At 39.1% G+C, this 20,605-nt stretch overlaps 14 protein-coding genes across 14 annotated transcripts; 11 read left to right on the top strand and 3 right to left on the bottom strand.

The window, feature by feature from the left end:
- Positions 1–387: 387 nt before the first annotated feature.
- MND1 (Mnd1p) lies at positions 388–1,170 on the top strand (the record flags this gene model as incomplete). The annotated part of the gene is made up of 2 exons (XM_037290136.1): positions 388–390; positions 493–1,170. The coding sequence occupies 2 exons, from the start codon at positions 388–390 to the stop codon at positions 1,168–1,170; spliced, it is 681 nt and encodes a 226-aa protein (XP_037146031.1).
- Positions 1,171–1,246: 76 nt separating this feature from the next.
- On the bottom strand, positions 1,247–2,809 carry COM2 (Com2p; the record flags this gene model as incomplete). Its single annotated transcript, XM_037290135.1, has 1 exon — positions 1,247–2,809. One exon carries the CDS (start codon positions 2,807–2,809, stop codon positions 1,247–1,249), a length of 1,563 nt encoding a protein of 520 aa, XP_037146030.1.
- A 539-nt stretch (positions 2,810–3,348) lies between these two features.
- HG535_0G01880 (uncharacterized protein) lies at positions 3,349–3,819 on the top strand (the record flags this gene model as incomplete). The annotated part of the gene is made up of 1 exon (XM_037290134.1): positions 3,349–3,819. One exon carries the CDS (start codon positions 3,349–3,351, stop codon positions 3,817–3,819), a length of 471 nt encoding a protein of 156 aa, XP_037146029.1.
- A 490-nt stretch (positions 3,820–4,309) lies between these two features.
- On the top strand, positions 4,310–5,701 carry STR3 (cystathionine beta-lyase STR3; the record flags this gene model as incomplete). The annotated part of the gene is made up of 1 exon (XM_037290133.1): positions 4,310–5,701. One exon carries the CDS (start codon positions 4,310–4,312, stop codon positions 5,699–5,701), a length of 1,392 nt encoding a protein of 463 aa, XP_037146028.1.
- A 198-nt stretch (positions 5,702–5,899) lies between these two features.
- HG535_0G01860 (putative hydroxyacid dehydrogenase) lies at positions 5,900–7,012 on the top strand (the record flags this gene model as incomplete). Its single annotated transcript, XM_037290132.1, has 1 exon — positions 5,900–7,012. One exon carries the CDS (start codon positions 5,900–5,902, stop codon positions 7,010–7,012), a length of 1,113 nt encoding a protein of 370 aa, XP_037146027.1.
- Positions 7,013–7,245: 233 nt separating this feature from the next.
- HG535_0G01850 (type I glyceraldehyde-3-phosphate dehydrogenase) lies at positions 7,246–8,325 on the top strand (the record flags this gene model as incomplete). Its single annotated transcript, XM_037290131.1, has 1 exon — positions 7,246–8,325. The coding sequence occupies one exon, from the start codon at positions 7,246–7,248 to the stop codon at positions 8,323–8,325; it is 1,080 nt and encodes a 359-aa protein (XP_037146026.1).
- A 556-nt stretch (positions 8,326–8,881) lies between these two features.
- On the top strand, positions 8,882–10,591 carry TPN1 (Tpn1p; the record flags this gene model as incomplete). The annotated part of the gene is made up of 1 exon (XM_037290130.1): positions 8,882–10,591. One exon carries the CDS (start codon positions 8,882–8,884, stop codon positions 10,589–10,591), a length of 1,710 nt encoding a protein of 569 aa, XP_037146025.1.
- A 512-nt stretch (positions 10,592–11,103) lies between these two features.
- COX4 (cytochrome c oxidase subunit IV) lies at positions 11,104–11,601 on the top strand (the record flags this gene model as incomplete). Its single annotated transcript, XM_037290129.1, has 1 exon — positions 11,104–11,601. One exon carries the CDS (start codon positions 11,104–11,106, stop codon positions 11,599–11,601), a length of 498 nt encoding a protein of 165 aa, XP_037146024.1.
- A 1,057-nt stretch (positions 11,602–12,658) lies between these two features.
- Positions 12,659–13,018, top strand: RPS26A (40S ribosomal protein eS26; the record flags this gene model as incomplete). Its single annotated transcript, XM_037290128.1, has 1 exon — positions 12,659–13,018. The coding sequence occupies one exon, from the start codon at positions 12,659–12,661 to the stop codon at positions 13,016–13,018; it is 360 nt and encodes a 119-aa protein (XP_037146023.1).
- A 572-nt stretch (positions 13,019–13,590) lies between these two features.
- On the top strand, positions 13,591–15,189 carry CDC55 (protein phosphatase 2A regulatory subunit CDC55; the record flags this gene model as incomplete). The annotated part of the gene is made up of 1 exon (XM_037290127.1): positions 13,591–15,189. The coding sequence occupies one exon, from the start codon at positions 13,591–13,593 to the stop codon at positions 15,187–15,189; it is 1,599 nt and encodes a 532-aa protein (XP_037146022.1).
- Positions 15,190–15,601: 412 nt separating this feature from the next.
- COX13 (cytochrome c oxidase subunit VIa) lies at positions 15,602–15,985 on the bottom strand (the record flags this gene model as incomplete). The annotated part of the gene is made up of 1 exon (XM_037290126.1): positions 15,602–15,985. One exon carries the CDS (start codon positions 15,983–15,985, stop codon positions 15,602–15,604), a length of 384 nt encoding a protein of 127 aa, XP_037146021.1.
- A 350-nt stretch (positions 15,986–16,335) lies between these two features.
- On the bottom strand, positions 16,336–17,871 carry IME4 (mRNA (N6-adenosine)-methyltransferase; the record flags this gene model as incomplete). The annotated part of the gene is made up of 1 exon (XM_037290125.1): positions 16,336–17,871. One exon carries the CDS (start codon positions 17,869–17,871, stop codon positions 16,336–16,338), a length of 1,536 nt encoding a protein of 511 aa, XP_037146020.1.
- Positions 17,872–18,383: 512 nt separating this feature from the next.
- On the top strand, positions 18,384–19,724 carry HOS2 (histone deacetylase HOS2; the record flags this gene model as incomplete). The annotated part of the gene is made up of 1 exon (XM_037290124.1): positions 18,384–19,724. The coding sequence occupies one exon, from the start codon at positions 18,384–18,386 to the stop codon at positions 19,722–19,724; it is 1,341 nt and encodes a 446-aa protein (XP_037146019.1).
- A 681-nt stretch (positions 19,725–20,405) lies between these two features.
- HG535_0G01770 (uncharacterized protein) lies at positions 20,406–20,600 on the top strand (the record flags this gene model as incomplete). Its single annotated transcript, XM_037290123.1, has 1 exon — positions 20,406–20,600. One exon carries the CDS (start codon positions 20,406–20,408, stop codon positions 20,598–20,600), a length of 195 nt encoding a protein of 64 aa, XP_037146018.1.
- Between the last annotated feature and the right edge of the window lie 5 nt (positions 20,601–20,605).

Genomic DNA, 20,605 nt, shown 5'->3' with positions numbered 1-20,605 from the left:
CGTACAGCATTTCTTGCACCTTGCGCCCTATTTGCCCTGGAACCAGCCCATGAATCACGCTCGGATACTCGGACTTCCGTATAAAGTTATAGTTTGCTCTACAATTGCAGCTTTTTGCGTGCAAGATGTGTATATATAACTAATGACTTGATGGTTAGACAAAGATGATGATATATACGGAACTACTGTGTAATTCTTTTATGCCATTGCGATTTACTCTGTTTCTCTCTCTTCCAGTCCTTTTTATGTTTAGTTGAGATGTACGCGCTTTGCAAATAAAAAAACACTGTAACAAAAAAATATATATATATAAATTTCTGTTATGAAATAGTTTAGCTTTATTTCATTGGTATCGGAGCATATCGTGAAGGTTAGCCGAATTTCAAAATGGTACGTTTTAAGTGGTATTAACAAAGGGACTAAAGCATGTTTACTAACTCCTAACTTGTCCTGGACGATATTTTTCTCGTCTAGGGCCTGTTTGTGAAATAGCCGCCCAAGAGAGTGGTAGTTACCATGGAAGAGAAAAAAGCTCGTCTTTTGAAATTCTTCCAGGACGAGTACTCTTTTTACACTATGAAGGAGCTAGAGAAATTAGTCCCAAAAAAGTGTGCCGGGGTGTCGCCAATGATAGTGAAAGATCTCATTCAGCAGATGATTGATGAAGATGGACTGATAACAGTTGAAAAATGTGGCAATATTAATGTCTACTGGTGTTTCAAAAACCAAATTTTCCAGAAAATTTATGACAATTGCTTGAGGCTTAGTAAACAAATCGATACCACTGTCCAGGAAGTTAGCGAAATGAAGAAAAATCTCGAGAAAACAAGAGATACTGATAGATGTATGTTGTCATATGGTTCCGAAGGCTCTGTCGTATTTGATAGAGAAGAGCAAATGAGAAAGAGTGCTGAAATTGCAGAAAAATTAAAACCTTTACAGTTGAGATTCCAGCAGCTTTCTGAAAGCAGATGGAGCGATAAGAGTATCATAGAAAAGAGAGAGAGTATCGTTAAACAACTTGATCAGATTAACTCCTTTGCAGATGACATTGAGATCATAATTGAATATTTCAGTGAAAAGTATCATATTGAATCAAAGTTGATTAAGAAAGAACTCGAAATTCCTGAAGAATTTGAAGAGTTTGAAATTCAATTTTGCAATTTATAGAAATTTTTTATAAATGTTTTGAGTGAGGGCAGAAGGATGTCGATCTGGCCTCACTCAGGTCAGGTAGTTGGAATGTCTAGTGTTGATGTGTGTGAGTTTTTATATGTTGATTTAAATTGTCACTTCTACTAAATTTTTTACCGCAAATATGACAATCAAACGGTTTTTCACACATGTGCAGGGATCTAATATGTCTCTTTAGGTGTTCTTGACGCTTGAATCTTCTATCACAATATTCACAAGCAAAATGTTTTGAAGCATCAGGAATTGGTGACTGTTTTCTACCTCTTGTCTTTGGCATATTTATCAATTTTTTTTTAGTTATTGCCGTTGCAGCCGGTATTGGTGTTACTGCTGTTATGGAAGAGGAGGTTGAGTTTGAGTTTGCAGAGTTAATGTCACCGACAGATCCGAACACAGTCAACTGTGCCATGGGCTGTATAGTGGGTGAAATACCCTCAAGACCCTCGTCATCTTCGTAGTCGTAGTCGTAATCATCCATTTCGTTATCTACGCTACTCTTCTTGTTATCATAGTAAAAATCTTGTTGATGTGATATTAGCTGAGATGGGTTTATAACGGTTTCCTCAACTTGAATCCCATTACTAACATTAAAAATATCATGGAGATTTTTCACCTCTTCTATCTCTTCAATGCCATCGCTGACGAGTACGTCATCGACATCAGCATCGTCTTCACCATCATCGTACGCGATAGCACCGCTTCTATGCAGTGCGATATTATTTTTCCGCTTCATGGGATTTCTACTCCAAAAATATCTCTTTTCATCACTGTTATTACTGTTGTTGCCATTATTACCACTTGAACTACTGCTGTTACCAAATATATTCAGTTTGAAATAGTCCTTGACCCTTTTCTTTTGAGGCAGTGGAGATTGCTGCTCAATCCCATTGTAAATATTTAAAATTGGATCCCGCGGTAAGAAAACCTGTTCACTACCATTTGTGTTGTCATTACTATTACTATTACTATTATTATTATGATTATCATTATTGTTATTACTATTGTTATTATTATTAATTGAATCAAAGTTCATCTCGAACTGAAAGACGTCTCGGGTCGCAGGGTTTGCCGGTTGGTTAACGTTTGACAGTTCATTATCGCTTATCATTATATCATCATCATTATCGGCCACGAGGCGATTGTTCCCCAAGAACTCGTATTCGTAATATCCTGCATTATCAGCGTCGTATTCTGATATCGAAAGCCTTCGACTTTGAGCCTGCTCCTGCTCCGTGTCGAGATTTCTAGTGCTGAGATTATTGTTCGAGACTTTCCTTTCAACCGGCAAGTTATGCAGATCAAAAAAATCATCGAACATTGTCATTCTCTGAAAGGCAACATTACTGTTGCTGTTGTTGGCGCTGATATTGGCGTAAGCGCTGTTCTTGAGCGCGCTTAAACTCTCGCTGCCAGTCCGAGCTGTCGCAATCATCGTATTGCCCGTGAGATCATTGTTGACCGTTTGGTCGCTCCGGCCCTGGTAGCTCTGCCCTGGGTGCTGCTCATTCAACTGTTTGTTTGGTATAAGCTGCAAATTGTAGTGGTCCAGCCCCATACTCACGACCGTGCCGTTGGATTCCACCCTCGTCAAGGGTAAATCAATCATATATGACATTGCAATGATAGCTGTTCCCTACCTACTGATCTCTCTGCACCCACCAGTCCTCAATATAATGAACGGAATAGAATGAGCGTGTTGCAGGATTAAACAACTCTACAGCCCACTTGTATAGCCCACTTGTATATCTCTCTTGTATATGAAAACTGCCAAAATGCGTGAATAACAACTTGAACTGGTATCAGTAAATACGACTGCCAAATTAAGAAGGTAACCAAATGAACCATGCGTCTTTAAGGTTATATATGCTAAAATGCAATTACGGATCATGCGACAAATGCCGAGTTACTTTGATACACGCGCGACAATAAAGATAACAATAACAACAAAAAGAGACGCAGATACGCTGAGGCAGAGCGGCAGAGAGGCGAAGGCGGTTCAGCGACAAGAGGCCACGCCAATATCACACTACCTGAACGGGAACAGGGATCGCTGGCGACCGTTTAGTGTTGCTAGAATCTACGAACTTGACAAACTTGCCGTAATGGCACTGACTACGCCACCTTGACAAGAAACCGTTCGTTCTGGTAGCTGTAATGCAACGTGAAAATAGAGTGCTTTTGATCTGGAGGCGATTGCAGTACTACGTAAACAACATACGTATGCCCGTACATAGGGATCCGACTGTATTCTTAGAAACAAACGTTGGGATAATACCCGAAAAGAGGCACAGTCGCAGAGAGAGGAACCCGGAATTCCTCAAAAGTGTTTCGTCCCACATGCGATGGAAGATCAGCGTCCGGCACGTGCACCGGGCCATTTTGCCCCTGTTCGCGTCTCGGACAGGCCGTTCACAGCGATACAGAAAGTTGCCGTGGGACGCGACAGTTTGGGAACCGCGGGTGATATCATGTGCGATGTTCCGCTGTGGCATCGTGACTTTTCTCCACATAGCGTGGCCCGGCCTCGGGCGTTTACCCGGCCGGCCGTACCCGCGCCTGTTCCCCGCCTCCCCGTCGTGCCATCGGCGGCGTCTCGGTCACACGGAATTTGCAGCCACAGCATAACCAATCAAAAAGGAAAATGTCCCTAATGATATGGTATAACACCGCTTGGAAAGGTGAGATATGGAAAAAAGGTCAAAGCGGTGTTACGATACTTCTCCGACATTTCGAAAGTTGATCCGTCTAATCTTTTCTTTGTTCGCAGCCTGTAGGCTCTGGAGGGCCACCACCACACAAACCACATTCATCGTCTTTTCCTCATATCATCTACACCTTTCAGATCGCGTGTCTGTGGCCTTTGAGGGAGCTTGTTCGGTGGGCGGTGTTATATGACACAGATGATACCGTCGAGCAGTTTTTATGGTTTCACATCTGATACTGGGTGACATATATGACATATATAAGTATATATAAGTACGCGGTGCTGTAGCGATGCACAACGGTTCTCTCTCAGGGAGCAGGCAGATAACACAAGATCAAGTTCTCGTAGCACTTTGCGCACACGGAGGGCAGAAGACACGGCGGAACACACGGCGGAGCGCAGATAGCAAACATGGTTAAAGATTTCAAACAGTCGTTGACAACAGGCTTGGTCTCTAACCTGGAAACCAAGGATAAGCATGGAGCATCTATCCACCCGTTGTATTTGTCCACGACCTTCAAGGTGGATTTAGATAGGGACGACCAGGCATATGATTACTCTAGGTCGGGTAACCCGACCAGATCACTTTTGCAGCTGCAAATCGGCAAACTGTATGAGGTTCCTCAGGAACAGGTGCTTGCAGTGAGCAGCGGGATGACGGCTTTAGACTCGATTTTTCGCGGGATTGTGCTCTCGAAGGCTACGCACGTCCCCACGATAATAGCCGGTGATGACTTATATGGTGGATCGGACCGTTTGCTAGCTTACTTTGACTCGAGATGCCATTCTCGTGCGGTTCATGTGGACACTTCAGATTTTGACAGATTTAGAACAGTTTTCCAGTCCTTGGACAAAGTCGATGCTGTACTGTTGGAGTCTCCAACGAACCCCATGTGCAAAGTGGTTGACTTGCCAAGAATCTTCAAGTTTATTAAGCAGAACTCTCCATCCACGCACATTATTGTTGATAACACAATGATGTGCGGTATGAACTGCAATCCGATTAAACTGGGAGCCGATGTGGTTTATGAATCTGCAACGAAATACTTGAATGGGCACCACGATATTATGGCTGGGGTCATTGTTACAAAAACACCAGAACTGGCAAAACAGATTTATTTTGTCACTAACGCTGTTGGTTCAGGATTGTCTCCCATGGATTCTTGGCTGCTGATTCGTGGGTTAAAAACTCTAAGCGTCAGATTATATCAACAGCAGTACAATTCGATGATTCTGGCAAAATGGTTGCAGGACTGCTGCGGTTTCAAACCCACTGCTAAAAACCCAAGATTAAAGACAAGATATGTTGGTTTAAAATCAAATCCCCAATTCGAGTTGCATAAGTCTTTCAACAGCGGGCCTGGTGCCGTGTTAGCCTTTGAAACTGGTTCTGCGGTACTATCCCAACGGATTGTCGCTTCGAAAGCCTTCAAAGTTTGGTATGTTACTCTTTCATTTGGTTGTATTAATTCTGTTTTATCATTACCGGGTAAGATGTCTCACGCTTCAATTGATCCAGAAGTCAGAAAGCAACGTGAATTTCCAGAAGATATTGTTAGGCTCTGTGTTGGTATTGAAGATATAGTAGATCTTCAAAAAGATTTGCTGAATGCAATGATTGAAGCAGACGTACTAGAGTTACAGGATAATGACAAATGTATTTTCAATAAGTTGAATGGACATAAGGCTTTGAACACTATTGGTGAAGTTGGAAGTCAAAAGCGAAGCATTTATGATGAATTTTATGGCCAAGATTTAATTGCGAAGGACAACAAAATAAATAACCGATTACTGAAATTGTAATTGATTAATATTAACACTGCCTCCCCCGTCCCGTAAAGCATTTGTCTTTTTTTAAGCATTTTATATATTTATATATATATATACGTACAACAAAAAAAAGGTCCTTCCTTCGTAAGTGGATTTCGATTTTAACTTTTCAAGAAAAAAAGCACGAAAGAAAAAGCTGTCCATGTCAGGTGAAATGAAGGTACCTGCACAATGGGTAATCCTACGATAGTGTTCATTGCAGAACCAAATAAAAGTTCGAAGATTTTAAATAGTAAAGCATTCAATGACTCATTTAATCTGATTTATTATCAATTGAGCAGCAAAGAAGATTTCCTCAATTTTCTTAATGAACATGCGAATAATAATATTCAAGCTATTTATGGTGGTTATCCTCAATTCACACCAATAGGCGGATTAACAAAATCTATGATTGAAGATTCTCGTTTTCCAACCAAAACTTTAAAGTGTATCGCAGTTTGTTCTAGAGGTTATAATGGTATTGATATTGATGCATTAAATCAGGCAGATATACAACTTTATAATTATCAGGATTCAAAACTTGATCCTCCAATGAAACTAGATCAAGTTGGTAATGATGTGGCAGATTGCGTTCTTTGGCACACATTAGAAGGCTTTAGAAAATTCTCCAAACAACAAAATCAGTTACTCTCTGATAAAGACACGCTTATCGCAAGGGCACAGTTAGCTAACAAGCAAAAATCATACGCATTTGGGCACGAGTTTGTGGCTATTAATTCTACATGGATGGCTAGATCGCCAAGAGGTGAAAAATGCTTGATCTTGGGTCTTGGGTCCATTGGCAAACAAATTGGATTGAAGATTCAGTTTGGCTTAGGTATGCAAGTTCACTACTCCAAGAGAAAGGAAAGTGTCGAGATTAAAAAAAGTCACCACTGGAATTATCATCCCCTAGACAAGTCACTATATGAGAAACTCAAAATGTTCAAGCTTATAGTCGTTGCCCTACCGGGCACAGCGGAAACAAAAGATCTTATCAATGCGGACTTTTTAACTCATTGTGACGGACCTAATCTTGTGCTCATAAATATTGGACGAGGATCAATTGTTAATATGCATGATGTTACCATGGCCTTACAAAATGGTCAACTAAGGCACTTTGGTGCAGATGTTTTTGCGAACGAGCCCATTGTTGATGATATTTTCACAGAACATGATTTTTTCACCAGTATCACTCCTCATACAGGAAGCAGTACGCAAGAAGTTTTCTATCAGAGTTGCGAACTGGCCCTATCGAAGATTACATCTGCTTGTTTGATACCTGAAAATACTACCCCACAATAATTATTTCATTCTTATGTAATACCCGATTAGGAAAGTCCGGGTCCGAAACCTTTAGATGATCTTTATATGTAATATATTTGATGTGAAATAACGTATAAAAAGGTAAAGAGTTTAAAAGATAACAATTGGGATGTTGTTGAATTCTCTCTTTCTCGTTTTCTGAAAACCGCCTCGCATTGTAGTCGAGCAAGTGCCCACGACACCCGGGACACCCAGAAAGCATACAGTCGCTTATGATGTTGCAAACGCACGAACAGATATATGTTGGTATCAATGGATTTGGGCGTATCGGTAGACTTGTTTTGCGCGCAGCGCTGTCCCATCCAGAGGTTTCCGTGAAGCTGATCAATAATCCATCAACAACTCCAGAATACGCTGCTTACCTCTTCAAATACGATTCTACTCATGGAAGATATGCAGGTTCTGTAAGCTATGATGAAACATCAATCACCGTAACCCCCCCTCCGACTGATGAAGGCAGTCGCGTTTCGCAGAAAATCATTTTCACCCGCGAAAGAGAACCTGAGAATATTCCTTGGCAGTCTCAAGGTGTTGACTATGTCATTGATGCTACGGGTATTTTCAAAGAGTTGGAAAGTGCTGCAAGACATCAGAATGTTAGACGCATTATTGTTACAGCACCTTCTAATACAGCACCAATGTATGTTTACGGAGTAAATCATAATCAGTATGATCCAAAAAAAGACTTTGTTGTGTCCAATGCTTCCTGTACTACGAATTGCCTAGCTCCCTTAATGAAGTGTCTGGACGATAATTTTACCATCGAAGATGCTCTTATGACAACAGTTCATGCCACCACAGCTTCTCAAAAAACAGTCGATGGTACTTCAAGTGGCGGCAAGGATTGGAGGGGTGGCAGGTCATGCCAAGGCAATATTATTCCATCATCAACCGGCGCTGCCAAAGCTGTTACAAAGATTTTACCAAATTTAAATGGAAAAATCACTGGTATGTCGATAAGAGTCCCCACTATCAACATATCTTTGATCGACTTAACTTTTCGGACCAGAAGGGATACTTCATATGAAGAAATAATAAATACGCTCGAACATCATGCCAATACAGATCTGAAAGGTATATTAGGCGTTACCCACGAGGCATTGGTATCTTCTGATTTTATTTCGGATCCTAGATCGTCAATTGTAGATTCTTTGGCTGGAATCGAACTGAATAAAAATTTCTTCAAGATCTGTAGCTGGTACGATAATGAATTTGGGTATTCTTCAAGGGTAGTCGATCTATTAATGCACATAGCCCGCACAGATGTGGAACTGAAAGGCTCCTCAGCTTGAAGAATCAAAAAGAAAAGTTGTATTCCATACCGGAGAGCATGCCAACAGAAAGAGCAGAGTTGAATAGAAACTCGATGGGATGACGGTCCTCTTAATGCAGCAATGCGAGCGGTTATGTGTATAATTCACAATTCCTCTTATTCCAACAATTGTTGAGCATATACTCTTATGATTCGTTGCTCGATGGTTTGTTCGTCGCTCCAATTGTGAGTTGGCATTCGAATTTTGACTCCTGTATTATTTACAAACAAAAGAGCTAGTTTCATAACACTTGTTCGAGATCAAAGAACTTTGTATACTTCATTCATAGGAATCTTGTTCCAATTCGCGTGTAGGTCGCGGAGAATTATAAAAGGATACTGTCCACTATCATCATAAAAATTAAATTTACGAACTTGCATGGTTTCTGGCAACAGTTGAAAGACGGCGTTCAGCCCCGCGCGGGCCTGAAAAAAAAAACAATGAGTCAATATGTTAAAAGAAGAGTAGTCAGTATAAGATCTATACTTTTGATGCACTTTGAGACTAGCACAGGATTTTGAGGCAACAGTGCAAGATGATCAAAGAGTCCTCTAACAACTGGAAAACGTTTGAAACAAAAACGACAAGTCTCTCTATAAAAGACGAAGAAATATTAGAGAAGAAGCCAAGTGGGAAGTCTAGTAATAAGCTATGGCGGGGCCTCGTGAAAGTTTCTGATAAGTTAGATTCGTTCGGGGTAGAATCCACTGGTATTAATCGTATTGCACCATATGAACGTGGTACTTATGCTAGACAGTTTCTACATGTGGCTGGTTTATGGTTGAGTGCTTCGGGAAGTTTGTCGTCAATGTCATCATTCTTTCTTGGACCATTAGTATTTGAGCTTACCTTCAAACAATCATTGGTTTCTGGTATCATTTCTATGTTTATTGGATGCTTGATCGCCGCATACTGTTCTATCATGGGCCCTCAATCTGGCTGTAGGCAAATGGTTACTGCGAGGTTTCTCTTCGGATGGTGGTTTGTGAAATTCGTTGCATTAGCATCCATTATTGGTGTTATGGGTTGGTCTGTTGTGAATTGTGTTGTGGGAGGTGAAATGTTAAGCTCTATCTCCGATGAAAAGATTCCCCTTTGGGTTGGTATTATTATTGTAACAGTATTTTCCTTCTTAGTGGCAACATTCGGTATAAAGCAAGTTTTAAAAGTGGAATCTTACATCTCGGTCCCAGTTTTAACATGTTTCACACTACTATACATTTCATCGAGCGATAAATTCAGTTTAGTAAATAACATCGATAACAGTTCAGTTGAGCCATCAACGATAAAAGGAAATTGGATGAGTTTCTTTTCACTCTGTTACAGTATTACTTCAACTTGGGGCTCTATTGCAGCAGATTACTATATTCTATTCCCAGAAGATGCTCCAAAATACCAAGTTTTCATGCTAACTTTTTTCGGTACTTTTATTCCAACTCTTTACGTGGGTGTCTTAGGTCTTCTTTTAGCCGCGATTGCTGTGACTTATGAACCATGGACAGAACAATACAACAGTTACGGTATGGGGGGACTGTTACATGCTGGTTTTGAGCGTTGGAATGGGTTTGGTAAATTCTGTGTTGTTGTTTTAATTTTAAGTCTGATCTCTAACAATATCATCAACACATATTCCGCAGCATTTTCCATTCAGTTATCGTCGGTGTTTGCATCTCATGTACCCCGTTGGTTTTGGTCCATCGCTTGCACGGTAGTCTACCTAGTTTGTGCCTTAGTGGGTCGTAATCATTTCAGTACCATCTTAGGAAATTTTCTACCAATGATCGGATATTGGTTAAGCATTTACTTTGTATTACTTTTGGAAGAGAATGTGATATTAAGACGGTACTTTCTGCATCTTTATATCCTTGAATTCCCTCCGGATTGCAGGGAAGATTCTGAGGATTCTGAACATGAATCCATCAAGGTTGGTACTTCTGAACAGATAAAGAAGAAAACTGTGAATATGCACGAAATCAAGAGAAAACACCTATCGGCAAAACATAGATACAACTGGGATATGTGGAATAATTATAGCGTACTGACACATGGTTACGCCGCCACTTTTGCATTTTTATGTGGGGTAGCTGGTGTCGTCGTAGGTATGGCACAAGTATACTGGGTTGGACCTGTAGCTGCTCATTTTGGTGAGCTTGGGGGTGATCTCGGAATGTGGCTAAGTATGGCTTTTTCCGGTTTGGTTTATCCATTTTGTCGCTACATGGAGTTACGCAAGTTTGGACGCTAACAAGAGAAGAACTAACTAGTAGATTAATGTGAGCAATAATGATAGTAATAAACTGAAATAAAAGACTCCAATACTCGTGTAATATCTATAGAAGACTGTAATTGCCGTGATATATAGCACCTCTACAGCGCGTCTCTGTATTGTATGATGATACGCTTGTTCACGTGACGTCTGGCCAATAAAATTTGAAAAAAAACCGACGTGGCCTGTCCTATTAAATGAGACGCGACGTCTGGCGCGATGAAAAAGTCGGCATATTATTCTGAAAATTTTCGGTTTTTTCCCCTGATAATAAAGAAAAGGCTAATTAACGATAAAACCGATTTCGATCCTAGCATGCTGCCTGTTGATATAATAACGAGTTTCCAACGTATAACGAGTTACAAAAATACATTTTAGCTACAGCATCGGAGCGTGATACAATCCCTTATTTATTATTTCTAATTGGATAGGATAGATTGCAATACCTAACCAGAACTTCAACTCGAAAACAACTATAATTATAATCATCAATGTTACGTCAGTCGTTCCGTTTTATTACACCAGTCGCTAGAACTGCAAGGGTTTCTCCAATCTGTAGAAGATCATTCATCACAACATCAAGAGTCTTGCAAGAGGCCAAACAACCAACCATCAAGACAGCAAAGAACCTAGCAGAAGTTAATGGATCAGAATCTTTGGTCGGTCCAGGTACTCAACCAGGAAACATTCCTACCGATTTGGAGCAGGCTACCGGTCTAGAGAGATTGGAGTTGTTAGGTAAATTGGAGGGTATCGAAGTCTTCGACTTGAAGCCGCTTGATTCCTCAAGAAAGGGCACCATGAAAGACCCAATCGTTGTTGAATCCTATGACGACTACCGTTACATTGGTTGTACCGGTTCTCCAGCCGACTCCCATACTATCATGTGGCTGAAGGCTACTGAAGGTAGAGAAGCAAGATGTTGGGAGTGTGGTAGCGTTTACAAACTCAAAAAGGTCGGTGTTGAAACCGAGGACGACCACCATTAGAAAAATAAAACGAAACGAAATAAAATAAAAATAAACACTCAGTAATCTGAATCATGGTCGTCGCCTCACATACTCCGTGATCATGTTTTCCTGATCGTCTTTTATATTCTAAATTTTTTGAATTCATGTCATATCAACAATTAATTTTATTTAGCAATAGAGCAGGAAGGATTTTGTCCAGTTCAATTCCAAACATTACGTATTTTACATTATATATTATTATCACTATTCTCAGTATCTCTGGCTACAGTCCATCGGCAATATGGTCACAAATTCATAATAGTCAGATGTGTCAGCCATATATCAATGCATAGTATGCACTACTTGAAGCTGTAGGAAAGGAAAAGGATTAATACATTCGGGGTTACCCAGACACAGATATGTGACTGCTAGCCCTTACACCATCGAAAAGCATCCGCACACCCATTATCGCGGAACGTGACCACTTTTTGCCATTACCGCTTTGCGCGAGCAGCGAAAAAAAGTGACGCAAAAACGAAGTGACGCAAAAGGCAAAGATCTGTGGGTCGCGCGGCCGGTGTCGCGGCACCAGTAGATGCCAAACTGTCATTTCCGCCTGGGACCACTGCCAGCAGCAGGCTTGCGGGCCCGGGAAAAACAGTGTCCAGAAGGAACCTCATCATGTGTCAGTCCCAACACTCTGCCTGGCAACACTCTTTGGCAGGCGGTAACGGTGGTGGAGCTGGACTGAGAGCAAATTCGTTTCCTTTGACAGTTTGCGATAGCCCATTGGCATAGGCATTGCAATCGGATTGGAGTTCAGCAAGTATATAGTGAAAATACTAAACAATTATTAAAGTTTTCAATACTGTTCATAACAAAGAAACCATAGTCTTTTAATAGTATGTGATATGATAAAATAGAAGCAGTGTGAAGCAGAAGCTATGAAAGAGGTTCCAAGATCGGTGAAATAAAACAGCAGAGAGGTTTGGCTGAAAGTGAAGAAACCCAGGAGTCAGTGAAAGCATCGCACAACTTTCTAGAGAAAAAGCGAATGAAGTACTAACAACTGAATTGTTTTCATAGGTTAGCAAAAATGCCAAAGAAGAGAGCTTCCAACGGTAGAAACAAGAAAGGTAGAGGTCACGTCAAACCAGTCAGATGTGTCAACTGTTCCAAATGTGTTCCAAAGGACAAAGCTATCAAGAGAATGGCTATCAGAAACATTGTTGAAGCTGCCGCTATCAGAGATATGTCCGAGGCCTCAGTTTATCCAGAGTACGCTTTACCAAAGACCTACAACAAGCTGCACTACTGTGTCTCTTGTGCTATCCACGCCAGAATTGTTAGAGTCAGATCCAGAGAAGACAGAAGAAACAGAGCTCCTCCTCAAAGACAAAGATTCAACAGAGAAAACAGAGTTTCTCCAGCAGATGCTGCTAAGAAGGCTTTGTAAGTATAGCATGAATATCTTAGTTTAGCTTTTTTCACAATTACAAAATAAATATCTCTACAATATTTCTTTTAGGCATATTATGTGCAATTAATGACAAGACACATCACTACTTATAGGGGGAGTCTTCATTACTGATAACGGTCAAACGCTGTAAGAGCTGCTGCCATGGTGGAGCTGTGGACGTACACAACGATTGTCTCTCTCTTAGAGGGTAGACCAAAAAAAGTTTTCGTCACCCCTTCAAGAGGTCTTTGTTGCTCCCTTTAAAAAATATATATGTAAATATAATACTTGATAAAGAAAAGACAACAATTAAATCAGTTAGATTTCTCATCAAATTGGCAATTTACACACGATTGAAGAGGCTTACTAGTATCATTTGGAGGGAGTTGGAGCAAATTGAGTGGCACTAATTTCAATATCTCGGTTCTCTTTTGACTCGTCCCCGTTTTATTGTTTGCAGATCAGTTATTTTGAGTTTCTATATTTTAAGGTTCTTTACTCTGAAAGTTGATTGGTCTTATTTTCTTTGCGAGGAGACCTTTGTATGATATATCTATAGATTAAAGATCATGGCATTGGACGATTTTGATTTCAAGTTCAGCCAGTGTTTTGGTGACAAGGCCGATATTGTTGTTACGGAAGCTGATATCATTACAGCGGTTGAATTTGATCGTAAAGGCGATTATCTAGCTACAGGTGATAGGGGCGGTCGAGTTGTCCTTTTTGAAAGGAATAATGGCAAACATTGCGAGTATAAATTCTTGACAGAGTTTCAAAGTCACGATGCAGAATTCGATTATCTAAAATCATTGGAGATTGAAGAGAAGATTAACCAAATTAAATGGTTGCGACCAACACAGAGGTCTCACTTTCTTTTGAGTACAAATGATAAAACTATAAAACTGTGGAAGGTTTATGAGAAAAATGTCAAGTTAGTAAGTGAGAATAATCTATCAGAGGGACAATCCATTCCCAAATTCAAAAATTCAAATACCAATAATACTCCATCACATAAAATGGATCAGTTTACGTTACACAGTTTGAAATTGCCAAGATTATCGCAGCATGATAAAATTATTGCTGCAGCACCAAAAAGAATCTATAGCAACGCCCATACTTATCATATCAATTCAATCTCTATCAATTCCGACCAGGAGACTTTCATTAGTGCAGATGATTTAAGAATCAATTTATGGAACCTCGATATTCCTGATCAAAGTTTTAATATTGTTGATATTAAGCCAGCAAATATGGAAGAATTGACTGAAGTTATTACGAGCGCAGAATTTCATCCAGATCAATGTAATTTATTTATGTATTCTTCATCGAAGGGTACAATAAAATTATGTGATATGAGACAAAATGCATTATGTGATTTTAGGGCCAAGACTTTCGAAGAGTTTTTGGACCCCGTTAATCATAACTTTTTCACAGAAATTACTTCATCAATTTCTGATGTTAAATTCAGTCCCAATGGTCGTTATATTGCATCAAGAGATTACTTAACAGTAAAAATTTGGGATATTAATATGGATAATAAACCATTAAAAACAATCAACATTCATGATCAATTAAAAGAAAGATTAAGTGACACGTATGAGAATGACGCAATTTTTGATAAATTCGAAGTAAGCTTTAGTGGTGATAGTGCAAGTGTAATGACTGGTTCTTACAACAACAATTTTATGATTTATCCAAATGTAATTAATACAGGTGATGATACAAATGGTATCATTAAAACCTTCGATGAGAGTAACGGTACCATCGACTTCAATGGCGATAGAAAAGCTTCAAAGGATAAAACGAGTATAAAAAATAACAACAACAGTAATAATAATAATAGCAACAGCCGTGGTAGTAATAAAGATAACAGTAATACTGCTAAAAACGGTTCATCTGGTATTAAAGGAAATAAACGTAGTAACAGTAGCAGTAGGCGAAGTGGTAATGAAGATACGAACACTGTTGATGAAATTGTTCTACAAGCTGACAAGAGCGCTTTTAAGAGTAAAAGATTTGGTTCACTCGCTCAAAGATCTGCAAGGACTAAAGATTGGGGTGATGATGTCGATTTTAAAAAGAGTATCCTACACTTCTCGTGGCATCCAAGAGAAAACAGTATAGCTATAGCTGCTACAAACAATCTATTCATCTTTTCTGCATTATAATAACTCCATGCATCAGCTGTATTATGTACCAAATTGACGATCAATATTACCTATTCGCTCTCGTTTTGTTTTTGTTTCTGTTTTTTGGACTGCAATTTGTCTAACATGCTATTTCTTTTGCATATCATATCTCTATTTTTTTGAATCTATTTTTCCATGTATCAGTCAGTATATACATATTTATAGTATCCCATAAAACTTAAGACTCTTCATTCTATATACGATAATAGTATAATATAGTAAGATACAACTATGTCGTGTTTGATATGAAAAGGATAAATATTAGCGAAATAATATATTATGCCCAAATTCAAATTGTATATTATAGTTGCTATTTTCTCATTTTTTCCTCCTTTAATGTTATCTTACCATTTCTTAAGAATTTAAATAATTATTGAGGTTATCTTATCTTTCAATCTGATGAAACGTGTCTGTTGACAATTGGATTCCAGAATAAAGTCTTGTCACCATCACCCCAGAAAAATGGCTTGGTTCTAATATTTTGATATTCGTGATCCTTTGGCCATTGTGCATCTGGAACATGCTTCAAATGTTGACGATGCTCATAATGCTCCTTCTCCACAAAATAGGTATTCAAAGCTGCTAAACCGATGGCTGGAAATGCAACAAAATAAGTAATTTTGTACCAGAGGCCGGAAGTGCTCTCTGCATGGTGTGTAGTTGCTTCTAGCGATTTCTTGAATGCTTCAGCTGCAGCTTTATTAGGAGCACCAAAAGCTGGCTCCAAGGCATACTTTGGCAATGTAGCGTATCTTCTAAGTGCCTGTCTTAACATACTGAGTGTGTGTATGTGATTCTATGATGTTATATATCACTTGTAGATTGCTTTATGAATACAACTAGCGGACACTCCTCCAGATATGTCATTTTATGGTCTTTCATCCCTGGCGATGTTACTCGCACCGATACGATACAATTTGATGCTCGAAAAAAAAAACAGTGTCGTCTATAGCGACACGTAATCATATATCAAATTTTATTGGCTGTAAGTCACGCGATTTCAAAAGTGTCAGCAAAGATTCATTTATAATTAGCGACGTAGACACCTCAATTTGATGTCAGTAATAAGGCAAATATCTAGTACTGTGTGAAGGCAAATCTGGACCCGAAGAGTCACAACACTAACTAGCTATGCTTGTGCGCTCTTTCTGGTTTTGCTAAGAATTGTTCGTACCTTTTCTTAACATCTAGTTCATGGATACATACTCCGGGAAGCTGGTTACCTATGGTGAACCATCCCGGTCTCAGATTATGGTGTCTCCCAAAAAACTCAAGTTTTCTGGCGTGGGGACCTACCAGTCTTTCGATTAGGCCATAGAGCTCATCTGGTTTTCTACTTGTTTCTCTAGTAGCGGATACAATAATGTCTGTGTCAATTTTCCTGTTAAGCCAAATTGGATTACCTTTTAATCCCACCAAAAGATGCTCTTTTGAATGGTTAAGCCAATGACCTGTGCGACCTGTGACAATAGTACGACTTAGCTGATTTGTTTTGACCCATGATATTTCATGGAGAACGATATACCCCCATTTGGTTAAGAATTCTTTACCCATCTCGATTGCACGTCCGGTAACCCATAGAAACAGAATACCCTCGTCCTGTAACGTCTCAAAAGGTAGTTCTAGTAATTCATTATCATTACATGTCCCATATGGCAAATTCATATGAATGTTCCACGCAGGATCCGCAATTACTGCCGAAAATTTTCCAAGCACTGTAAAATCAAATTTTCGAACATCACATTGAATCCACTGTTCTGGTAAATCTTGTTTCACAAAATTGGAACAGCAATTACCATGTGTGTAAAAAGGGTAATTTTTTTGGTTTTCATTCAGCTTATTAGCAAGTTTAGTTTCTGCTGAAATTGTTTTGCAAAGGTTCTCTGGGATATATTGCAGATAATGCGTATATCGACATGAATTCAGTTTATGGCAGGTGTCCAAATATGAGCAATCTCCTAAAGAAATATCCGTATGAGGTTTGATATTTGGAATGAAATGCTTCTTGCGTTGTAAACAATCAATTAATCCTGGACAATTTACTTTTGCCTGTGACAGTTTGAAACCTGGAATTGACCCAAGTTCGTGAGCAGAGGTAGGCACAATAGTAGCTAAAAGCGCTTTATGCTTTTCATTTGTACATATTGGAATGTATCCCACCGTCTTAGAAATATGTTGCTCTCTTTCCTTCGCCAATTGTATGGATCCAGGACAAGTACTTAATAATTTTTGAAGCTTTCTCAATAGGATATTCTCACTTTTATTCTCATTCGCGTCCTGATTCAAAATACACAACATTCTCTCAAGATGTGAGCCAGTTAAATGGTGACCTGTATCGAAATCCCTGCGTTTTATCCTTTCACCCCCCAGTGAGTTGATCTTTTCATGCATGAGCTTCAATAGCGATACATCAATAAACTCTACTCTAGAATTCTGATACATCTCGCCGGCTTGGGAATTGAGAGCTAAAGAACCATCTGCAATATCACAAATGTCTTGCAAAGCTTTTGAAAATAGCTGAAAGGTTGCCGCCAAGATGTCGTCATCCTGGAAACACGACAGGTATACACAAAAAATTGATCTCAAATCGCCATAGAGTGGTGCTAGTAGCAGATTCTCGTGGTTTGTAATTAAAAACCTCAAAACTTGCTCAGTTGACATCTTTATGTATCTCAGTCTTTTTTTTTTTGTTCAGAAAAATGGCGTGTCGGTTTCAGATCTCTTGTACTTCGGCGCTTATAACTCTTGTTATATATTAATTTATTGATGAAAAAAGGCACCTAGTTATTCAATTGTTGATTCAAATCCATGCTGATTCCCAAAATTAAAAAGTGAAGCACCTAAATATTTTCGTATCCTCACATTTTTTCTATCTTTCAATGCTTGCTGCTGCATATTTGAAACGAGACTGTGGCACGCCTCTTAATGCGCCAAATGAAACAGTTCAATTGAATGCTTTCGAGGTCTTCTTGAAGCAAAGACCTGGTTACTTAATGTCAGCTTAGAATGAGACATCTAGGATTGTATGGCATTAAATGAGGTCAAGACACGCTAATTAGCACGTGATAAATTGCAGTTGTTAATTGAAATATCAAAACTGCAAAATGCTGAAAGTACCTAATTTAATAATAACTCATCAATGAATTGGTTTTCAGCCACTAGGGTTAAAAGCGATGACTAGCACTTTTTCGTACGACATAAAGACCAAAAATGCACAACCGTTATTTGAGTTTGGATCAGCATACTGCCCGAAAGTTTCCTACCACTTCAATCCTTTGGTATCACATTATCATTATGGTGTCAGACATCCGATGAAACCATTCCGATTAATGTTGACGGATCATCTAGTGTCTTCATATGGAATGCATAATATAATGGATTTGTATCACACTCGAAAGGCTACTAAAGAAGAGATGTTAGAGTTCCATTCTGAAGATTATATAAATTTCATGCAAAAAGTTACTCCGGACAACCTCAGTAGGCTACCGAGAGGTACTTTGGAAAAGTTCAACATCGGTGATGACTGTCCCATTTTTCAAAACATATATCAGTACAGTACCTTGTACACTGGTGCCTCGCTGGATGCCAGCAGGAAGCTAATAAATAATCAATCAGATATCGCAATTAATTGGTCTGGTGGCCTTCATCACGCCAAGAAAAACAATCCCTCCGGGTTTTGTTACGTTAATGACATTGTATTGGCTGTGATTAATCTACTGCGATATCATCCAAGGGTACTATACATAGATATTGATCTGCACCATGGCGACGGTGTACAGGAAGCATTCTATACTACGGATCGAGTTTATACAATTTCCTTTCACAAATATAATGGTGAATTCTTTCCAGGCACGGGCAATTATGATGAGATTGGATGTGCTAGAGGTAAGCATTATACAGTGAATGTTCCCTTAGAAGATGGTATTGATGATGATTCCTATATCAATCTCTTCAAGTCGATTATTGATCCTTTAATAACGTCTTTCAAACCTACAGTGATCATTCAGCAGTGTGGTGCTGACTCCTTAGGTCATGATAGATTGGGATGCTTCAATTTAAATATAAAGGCCCATGGTGAATGTGTCAAATTTGTTCGGTCATTTGGCATTCCTATGTTAGTTGTCGGTGGTGGAGGTTATACCCCACGAAACGTATCTCGATTATGGACTTACGAAACAGGTATTCTGAATAATGTTTTATTACCCAAAGATATACCGGAAGAGATTCCATTTCGCGATTCATTTGGTCCGGATTTCTCATTATATCCTGTTCTTGACGACTTATATGAAAATAGAAATAGCAAGAAATATTTGGAAGATATTCGAATACGATGCCTGGAGAGTATAAGGTATCTACAAGGTGCACCAAGCGTCAGGATGGATGCAGAATATATCCCCACTCAGGACATAACAGGATTGACAGAAGAGGAAGATGAACTAATAAAAGAACTGATTGAAGAGGACGAATCTTTAAGGCTTCAAAAAATTGAGAAGGACAATCAAAAAATTTTGTAATTGGGAATAATTCTGGCATATCTTTATTGCGCGCTTCGAGGTGTAGCTTTTCATAAAAAAATGAATCTCATATTTTGCAAATATAAGCACTTGTTGTGTTCGATGTCTAGATATGCCTAACATATAGCTTTTCAGTGCATTATCGATATTCATACAGGAGTACTACGTGCGTATCAACCAGATAGACGACGTGTAATCATAAGAAGACATGTGTAGAAATCAGTAAAATATTGGGCAAACCGGTTGGTTTAGGGATAAGATTGAGGTAGCAAAGCTCAGTAGTATACATATTTGGTAATTGAGGGTTGATATTGGTCAATTTCCTAATGGTCTTCAGAATCCCGTGACCGTGAATTAGTGGAGGCGCGTCCGATCCTTCATTGTTCGCAATATCAAATCGCTTCGTTTTAAGAGGGACTTCGGTAACATTTCCAGCGCCAATGCACATAGTTTATTCTAAAGATTTGTACTTCATCGAAAACCTTATTTCTACTTATTCCGCAAGTTTTGTTCAAAATTATATTCTCCCCGGATTTTTTCCACATGAATCAGATGTTTGTCGATTTATTCATTCGCGCATTGTTTTATATTTTTTAAATGAATTGTTAACGAAAATCACACTACCATTATACAACATAAAACTTGTAACTAGACAAATAAGAAGCACTTTTCCGCTGCTGAATGCTAACAACTCACCGTCTAAAACAGATAGCGTTGGTGTTACTACTTTCATTACTTTGTAACGGTTTCTGGAAGTTAGAGGAAATGCTGCGATGTCATCCAACTGGACATTATACAATTAGCTGGTGGCAGAAGATTTCACCCCTTGAGAGAGTAGTGTGGTTTCTCCGAGACCAAATAGAAGGCTATGATTGAATAAA

This window comes from Zygotorulaspora mrakii, chromosome 7, assembly GCF_013402915.1.
Source record: "Zygotorulaspora mrakii chromosome 7, complete sequence".
Classification (NCBI taxonomy): Eukaryota; Fungi; Ascomycota; class Saccharomycetes; order Saccharomycetales; family Saccharomycetaceae; genus Zygotorulaspora; species Zygotorulaspora mrakii.
Note: the sequence above shows the minus strand (reverse complement) of the source record. Positions and strands in the feature narration are given on the sequence as shown.